Genomic DNA, 8581 nt, shown 5'->3' on the forward strand with positions numbered 1-8581 from the left:
TTGGAATGACACCATGAAATTCAAAATTGCAAAATATTTGCAGGTTAATGAAAGGCATCAATTGGAGCTTCACTGATGGTCCTCGGAAAATCAAAATTAGGAATAGACTGGGAGCCATCAAAGCACGAAAGTTTTTTGCCACATTCCTCAGTTAGCTGCAGTTAGCACAAAAACAGTACAAAGGCACACTTTTATTATTATAAACTATACTGCAAGGAAATAAGAGTCTGAATTAAAATGAATTAAGAGTCTTTTTTGATGAGGAATACCCTAGCTGTGCCCGTGTTTTTTTGCCAACTTTTTTAGAGCAAATTTATAATTTTTATTTCAATTTTTGATCATCAATGTTAGAGAGGACTTGAAGGAGAAGTATGGGGGGAAACTGACTCAGGAGATGGAGGGTCCTTTAATGGAAGTGTTTGCTCGTTTGATGAAAGTGCTCGTTGGAAAGAAGCTAATGGTTCCGGGCAGTTTTAAAAAGTAACGATTTATCTTATAGACACTTTCATTTTAAAATTATTTACGTAATTTTCTCCTCTTTTCCTCCCTCTTTCTCTCTCTCTCTCTCTCTCTCTCCCTCTCCCCCCCTCTCTCTCTCAGTAACAACGGTCAGAATGCTGTAGCCTGTTCTTGCAAGGCAACAGCTGGCTTTTTATACCCTCTTGAAAAGGGATTCATGTTCGTTCACAAACCCGCCCTTTTTATCAAATTTGAAGATATTGCTAACGTCAACTTTGCTAGGATGGCCTCTGGTGGGGTATCGAGATCTTTTGATTTCGATATAGAGACTAGGGAAGGGGTCGTTCACCATTTTAGCTCATTGATGAGGTTGGTATACATGTACATGTATGTAGTGTTGAAACTATTATTGATTTCTGGGAGACTGTTGATAAAGGATTACATGTACATGTTTGCACATGTACTGTTTGTACATGTTCATCTCATACATGTAACTGCATGGACTACTGTATGCATATAATTATGAAAAAGCATCAAATTAAAACTTGCCAATTGTTAGCTGCCAGTAATGTGAAGTACATGTACATGTATTATTTTAATAATACATGATTGTTACATTTTTTGCTATTTATTATTTTCGGTTCATAATTACAGGCGTATGTAGCTACTCTAAATTATGTCATTTTTTATTTCTAACCTGCAAAATTAATAAAATATTATTTTAACCTTGAAAATGGTTCATGATAATGCATGTGCATGTAAATGTGCATCACAACCTTATCATCTTTTTATCCAATTAGTGCCTTCCTTTACCATTTTATTCTAGAGATGATTACACAAGGCTGCATGAGTTTGTTACTGAGAAACGACTCAAGATTAAAGATAAAGGCTCCGTAAGAATAAATATTTATCAGAATAAATGTACATGTATTTATGGCTATTCTTAGTTACTACTATAGCTTCAGGGTTTCCAGACATTTTGACAAATACCATTTTTTTTCAAAAATTGCTTGGGAGAGAATTTTCCATTTTTCTGATTTTTTCTAACATGTAATGTATGTACATGTATATGCACATACATGTACATGTTAATACATGTACATTTGAGCTGATTCCAATCAAAATTGGATTTCTTGTGAATTTTTAAAGTTACTCAAAAATTGAGCCAAAGTCCCTGTACTATAGTACAAGGTCTTTGGTCAAATTTTGTCAAAAATGACTAGGAGAGAATTCTCCACTTTTATAACTTTTTCTGATGCATATACATGTTCTTATGTTGTGTAGTAAGTTTGAGCTGATTCCGATCAAAATTAGATTTTTTATGAATTTTTAAAGTTACTCAAAAAGTAACGTACTGTACTATTGTAGTGCTTGTCAGCTCATGAAGGATGCTGTTTTAGCTCACTTAGCATGCTTTGTGGGAAACACTGACAGTAGCCTATCAGCTCTACATTATCGGTATGCCACTTTTATTTCTCTTCTTTTTTTCAGAGTAAAGTACATGTATCTTATAATGATGAACTCTCTGGAAATTCATCCGATGAACACGATCCGTACCTTGCTCGAATGAAAGCAGAGGGAGAGCAAGCTAGTAGTGAAGATGGTAAATCCTCTAATACTACATATACATGTAGGTATTTACCAATGTTCCTTTTTCCTCTCTCCCTCTTTCCCAAAGACTCGGATTTTGTGGCGAAAGAGAGCGGCAGTGATGATGATTTAGAGTATGATTCAGATGCAGCTGTGAGTGATGGAGGCTCAACTCAAGGAGCTCAGAAAGAGACTAAAGGTAGCAGTGATGAGAGTGGAGAAGAAGAAGAAGAGGAAGAGGAGGAAGAGCCGAAAGCTAAAAAGAGGTCGAAGCCTCAAACTCACACTAACGTAGCTAAGAAAAGGAAACAAGTAAGATATGATATTGTAATTAATTAATAATAATTAATAATAACATTAGTAATTAATAATATTGTAATGTATTTACATGTACACTATGCACATGTATACAGTGTAGCAGGAAATTTTGGAGGAAGTTAAATTTAGCAAATTGCTAATTTTGGTGACTGGTGGATTTTAATTTGGCGAATTAGTGGCCACGTGCCATTGAGCATGCATATAATGGCTCAAAATGGCGGATTTTTTGGCGAATGGCTATCAAAACACCAATTTGCCAAATTTGATTCCCTCCAAAATATCCTGCTATACGGTACTCAAATTCAAAGACAAGACAAAAAGTCAACATTATATGCACATGTACATGTACTTCATTTTAAAGAGTGATCAAATTACATGTAAATAATTATAATTTATAACTGCCAGTAATAGTAATTAGTATAATTGGTTTTAGTAATGATGATTATTAATAATATCAAGATACACTAATTTTAAAATATTTCAGGAGAAAGGAGGAGCTACAGGCAAGAAAGAGAAAAAGAAGAAGGACCCTAACTGTCCGAAGAAACCTCTCTCTAGCTATATGCTATGGCTCCAGGAGATGAGACCGAGTTTAAAGAAGAAGCACCCTGAGCTCTCCATCACTGAAATGAGTAAGAAAGCTGGACAATTGTGGAAGGAACTAAAGGATAAATCGGTAAGAGAACTGTGCATGCTGATATCACATGTTAATTCATATAAAAAAGTATTATTGTGCATGTATGTTTTAATACATGCATGTACATGTATTTGTTAGATTGCTGTACATGTACATTGTATATATATGCATTTTAGACTTTTGTTGATTGTTTCCAAACAGAAATGGGAAGAGAAGGCAAAGAAATTGAAGGAGCAGTATTTAATTGATATGAAAGAATATGAGAGGACTGGGAAAGCACCATCTTCAGCTTCATCATCAAAGCCGTATGTGACTGATATTGATAATAATTATGTATTGCAAGTACTGTACAACATGATTTATTGGTGGGGAATTAATATTGGCGATTGGCGGTTCTATAAAGAAATTGCCAATACAAAATCCGCCATTTTGTTTCAAACTGTAGCACACTCAATATGGCATACTCAATCGCCAATATAATATTCACCATTAACTTTCCACAGACGAATACGCCAAATATTACTCTCACCAATAAATCATCTTGTACGGTAATTAGTAACAGTACAGTATAACCTGCTATTGTGGACACTCTAAAATAAGGACACTTCTATAATCAGGACAGGTAGCATCAGTCCCAATACAATTGTAATGTGTATTAATGAACCTTTGAAATAAGGACAGGTTCATAATTAGGAGTTAGGACAGTATTATTGGGTTCCAACTCCCAAAGCTCTGGAATAGCCCTGTAGGTTGATCATAATTTTGCCTTTGATTGATCCTACCTGACCCTGTTAGAGGTGTTTTACAAACATGAAATTCATGAAAATTAAACTCTGCAAGAATTATCCACTATAATAGATTGATAGCAAAATGAGGAAATGAAATTAAGCCTTAGCTCAGTCAAGACTTAAGTGTATTTTTATGCTATAGATAGATAGATAAATAGTTCCCCTATACTTAATGGATTGGTGTCCTTTTTGTATATTTAGGAAGAAGACAACAAGCAAGTCAGCATCAGCATCGAAGACTCAGTTTAAAAGTAAAGAATATATCGATTCTGAAGAATCCTCTGGTGATGACATTAAACAAGAAGAGGAGGAGGAAGAAGCAGAGATGACTGATGATGATGAGTCTGATTAATACTATCAAAATGCTATTTTGATTGATTGAACTCACTTAAATCCAAATATCCATTCATAATGAACCAAATTACTATGCCTAGACTATTGAGTACTGTCTCAGTAATGTTAACAATATTCCTGAAATGTAAAATTTTGGCGGATTGCCAAAAATTTTTAATGATTGACGAGTGTTTATGATTTAGCAAAATTTGCGCGCGGCGCGGTATTACAGTGTGGGTGTGGTCGGTTGGAATTTTGCAATTTGGCGGGAAGAACAGGTCAGAAAACTCAAACTTGTTAAGTACTGGAGTTAAGATGGTGAGAAAATCAGCAGGAAGAAAGGTATAATAGCCAAAGTTTAAGAGTGTATGTGTACACATGAGTCGTATTCTGTTAGGACGCTCCTTTTAATTTAGTTTTCCCACTTTAGAGCATACAGTCAAGAAAGTCTCAGGGACGGAATGGGACCTCACGTGCCCCACAACAGCGCCCACCAATACCCACAACTACAAGGCGAAAAGGAACCGCTGCATTAAGAGAGATCAGATTCTACCAAAAGAGTGTGTTTCTGCTCATACCACGACTCCCTTTCTGTCGACTTTGTAGCGAAGTCCTCCGGGGATTTAATCGTTCACATGACATGAGATGGCAAAAGGCAGCCCTGGATTGTCTTCAAGAAGCAGCAGAAGCTTACCTGGTGAGTATAATGAATGACAGCAACCTCCTGGCACACCACGCTAAAAGAGTCACTCTGATGCCTCGTGATATAAGACTACTGAGACTCATAAGAGAATTATAGATCTATCATGATAATAGTCATTTTTATTTTAAAATACTGCAAGTCGATCTACTTGTATAATAACTTGACTCGATACAATAGAGCACAAAATTTTCGAGGGTTGTACCGTACAGAAGGAAATTTTCGAGGGACTAAATTTTGGTGATTGGTGAATTTGTGGCCATGTGCCATTGAGCATGCGTATAATGGTTCAAAATGGCGGATTTTTATTTTGGTGAATGGCTATCAAAACGCCAAATTTAACTAGCTCCAAAATTTCATTCCATACGGTATATATTATATAAATTTAATTTTTATGGATTCGAAATCTTCAAAATTTGCAGGTCTTAAAAAAATTTTGTGTTGTGTGTGTGATATTATTGGATGTAGCATTAGGTCAATTCTATGCAACACTTTGATTTGCTGGATTATTCAACCATGATAAAAATAATAAATTATTACAATTAACAGGCAAGTATATACATGTACATGTAAATTTACATGTATAACCTAGTCAGTCGGGCCTGCCTGACTAAAACTGTTCTAAAAATATATGCATTCACTCTTGAATCTATATCTTTGATTTAATCTCGTTCTGCTTGACAGCTCCGTCTATGATTAATTTAGAAATTTCCTAAAAAGAATTTTAGACTTAAGCTACAGTATATGCTCTTGATTTTATCATAGATTAGACACTTCAAATTTCAGAAAGTATATGTACTGTATGTAAGTAAAAAAATTAGCAAAACTTTTTCAATAGCAGAGGCCGGGGCATCAAATTTTAATTTTCTCATTTGCATACTTCTTCTGTGTACTGGAGCTCATTTAGTATTTCCATTGTGTTTTGCCCAATATCTGGTTGGTCAAAAGAACCAATGCTTGCAGGGGTTCTGGACAACACAGGAGCAGGGTCTGGAAGACAATAATAACAATAATAATACCTATAAAAGAGATTACAGACTTGGAACGAATTCTTGAATTTCTGGATCAAGTGAAAAAGTCTTTGTGTGCCTAGAAAAAGATTGCAGGGCATTTTGAATTGTAATTCTTAACAGCATGCATCCAGCATTAATGGATACCTGTTGTGTGGATGCTGTGGTGCTTCTTTCATTGATAGAACAGGTTCAACACATGCATCAATATCTTAGATTATAATAATAATAATATGGTACATGAATAATATTGTAGTTTGTTATTGCCTATAGTCCACTTAATTACCTGAGAATATCTTGGTCCAGTCTTCTCTTGTCTTTGTTAAAAATACTCTAGCAATCATTTCCTTTGTTGATTCCTAATATCACGGAGTATCCGAGTTTTATCCAATTAATCTCTTGAATCAAGGACACTTGACTCACCCATTTCGTCATGTCCATTTGCTCTGCTAAAAGTGAGTTGTCCAACCCAAGTTTATCTAACAGTGCTCTGGTGACAAAAAATTAAACATACAATTAATCATACTGATAACTTTAATACCAATGAGTGTTATTTAAAAATAACGGCAACAATAACTATAGTCATAGACAATGATAATTATTTTAAAAACTAAATTAAATTCTCAATTAAATTAAATTGTAAAATCAGCAATATTAAAAATAACGACAAATAACTCAATACCTATAAAATTGTGGCTCAATGGCACCAACTGCCATAAATTCACCATCAGACGTCTCATATCTAGAGAGGAATCATGCGAATGTACTCATAAAGTTAGACTATCACAAAGTTCACTGACGTGGTATAAAAAGGTGCACCTCCATCAAGCATACCGTATCCTCTCTTCTCTGGTAAAAGGGAAAATAAACTTCACAGAGAAAACTCTGCTCTACCTTTTCTCACTGGCAAATGAATCCGTTTCACGTCTGTTAGAAAAGTGCTCAAATATGCAACTCCTTGAGTCATGGAAGCATCCACCACTTGACCAAATCCCTGCAAGATCCATCATACATTATAGTACATACAGGCATAGCTTATCAATGGGCTGGTCCTCACTGATTTCTCTCTCTCCATTAAAGCCATTAATATCCCAAGAAGGCACATCAGACTACCCCCAGCAAAATCAGCAAGCTAATGATTGTACATAATAAATCATGATAGAACCTATCAGTAATAATAGATAATACCTACAAGATTGATTGGTGGGAATGGGTTGTCATTTGCTTTGCCTAATGCCTTAAAATGAAGACACAGTATCATTGTAATTATGCATACACTAGATTATGCATTATATAATTGGACTGTCTTACTGATAGAATCCCAGATATAGCAAGATAGTTAATATCATGACCAGCTCTTGAAGACAACGGGCCTACAGTGTCAAGGAATATGCTGAAATCATGATATAAGAGGCTGTACTATAATTATTACACTCCTAAACTTGCCCTTTTGTCCAAAACCAGTCAGTCTTGCATATATAAGTCTTGGATTAATGGAACACAGGATATCTGGACCCATTCCAAATTTCTCCATAATTCCCGGTCTACGGAAACTGATCACATGATTCTCACATGATCTCTGTACTAACCGGTAAGAGTCAAGGAGAATGTCGGCACTCCTGCATAGTTTCTTTACCACGCCTACACCATTTGGGTTCTTGACATCGATACAAATCGATCGTTTCTTTCTGTGACATAATGTATCATTATTATTTTCATATGGGGTTTTCATACCGTCCCATTAGATTGATTGGCACTAGTTCATTGGGTTTGTCCACTCGTATAACAGAAGCACCAAAATCTAAATAAATAATAATCATTTACAAGATCTAAAATATATAACATAACATATATATATATATATATATATATATATATATTGCATGTACATCAGTGTGGTGAGAAAGATAAAAAACATGTCAAAATTAATTTTTAAAAATCAAAATTTAAGATACATGTAGATGGTCTAGTTCTAAATCTACAAAGATTTAAATATAGCATTATTTTTTAAATATGTTTTTAGTTTAAATGCAGCTCTTACCTGCTAGCAGCAGCCCAGCAAAGGGAACTGGAGCTAATCCAGCCATCTCTATTACTTTTATGCCTCTGAGTGCCATTGCTAGTTTGCTAGATACTTTTTATTTAATCGCCACACCTAAGAGGTGTGGCTTAATGTAAAAATATGGACACCTCTGAAGACGAGGAAAGAGACACATTGCAACTGATCGCAGAAGCTGATACGGTAACTGGAAGTTTGTATTGTTTCTATAATCTCTGTTTATTCTTTAACGTGTAGCCGGTGACCGGCCAGGAACTGAGACCACTGACTTCAGAAGAAGATAGTGATGATGACGATTACACGAATCATGCTGATGGAACAACAGCGAAGTGGTGAGGAGTATTTACTAGTCTCTGGTTTTTATGTATGTCTAATATCGATGCATCGTTATAGTTGGCTTCTTGAACCCGCCATTAAGAAAAATCGCTGGATAATGGGTTTTATTATATTCTTGTTTATAACTGGAATCGGTGAGTAACCATCATGTTTTGTGTACAATGTGGATACTATACATGTACATTTAGTACTCATTTATTTTCTCTCTTATGTTACTCCCTGACTTATTTCTCCCTCTCCCTCCCTCTTTCTTTTCTCCTTTCTTTCTTTCTTTCTTTCTTTCTCCCACTCTCTCTCTCTCTCTCTCTCTCTCTCTCTCTCTCTCTCTCTCTCTCTCTCTCTCTCTCTCTC

The 8581-nt window shown here is 35.3% G+C and overlaps 3 protein-coding genes across 3 annotated transcripts; 2 read left to right on the forward strand and 1 right to left on the reverse strand.

Annotated features, from left to right (window-relative positions):
• Positions 1-325: 325 nt before the first annotated feature.
• On the forward strand, positions 326-4303 carry LOC100632974 (FACT complex subunit Ssrp1-like). The gene is made up of 8 exons (XM_011409170.2): positions 326-480; positions 601-828; positions 1286-1352; positions 1951-2062; positions 2138-2361; positions 2852-3043; positions 3206-3309; positions 3994-4303. Exons 1-8 carry the CDS (start codon positions 395-397, stop codon positions 4142-4144), a joined length of 1164 nt encoding a protein of 387 aa, XP_011407472.1. The 5' UTR covers positions 326-394; the 3' UTR covers positions 4145-4303.
• A 61-nt stretch (positions 4304-4364) lies between these two features.
• LOC100633101 (histone H3.3-like) lies at positions 4365-4987 on the forward strand. The gene is made up of 2 exons (XM_003390423.3): positions 4365-4467; positions 4556-4987. The coding sequence occupies exons 1-2, from the start codon at positions 4441-4443 to the stop codon at positions 4922-4924; spliced, it is 396 nt and encodes a 131-aa protein (XP_003390471.1). The 5' UTR covers positions 4365-4440; the 3' UTR covers positions 4925-4987.
• A 330-nt stretch (positions 4988-5317) lies between these two features.
• On the reverse strand, positions 5318-7969 carry LOC100633227 (alpha-methylacyl-CoA racemase-like). Its single transcript, XM_020003838.1, has 16 exons — positions 7877-7969; positions 7570-7636; positions 7425-7523; positions 7282-7379; positions 7147-7208; positions 7028-7072; positions 6893-6967; positions 6730-6829; positions 6636-6684; positions 6518-6577; positions 6259-6325; positions 6122-6194; positions 5983-6046; positions 5865-5914; positions 5706-5815; positions 5318-5537 (listed from the first exon to the last, which is right to left on the reverse strand). The coding sequence occupies exons 1-16, from the start codon at positions 7950-7952 to the stop codon at positions 5475-5477; spliced, it is 1158 nt and encodes a 385-aa protein (XP_019859397.1). The 5' UTR covers positions 7953-7969; the 3' UTR covers positions 5318-5474.
• Positions 7970-8581: the final 612 nt, after the last annotated feature.

This window comes from Amphimedon queenslandica, unplaced genomic scaffold, assembly GCF_000090795.2.
Source record: "Amphimedon queenslandica unplaced genomic scaffold, v1.1 AMPQUscaffold_12511, whole genome shotgun sequence".
In the NCBI taxonomy this organism is placed as follows: Eukaryota; Metazoa; Porifera; class Demospongiae; order Haplosclerida; family Niphatidae; genus Amphimedon; species Amphimedon queenslandica.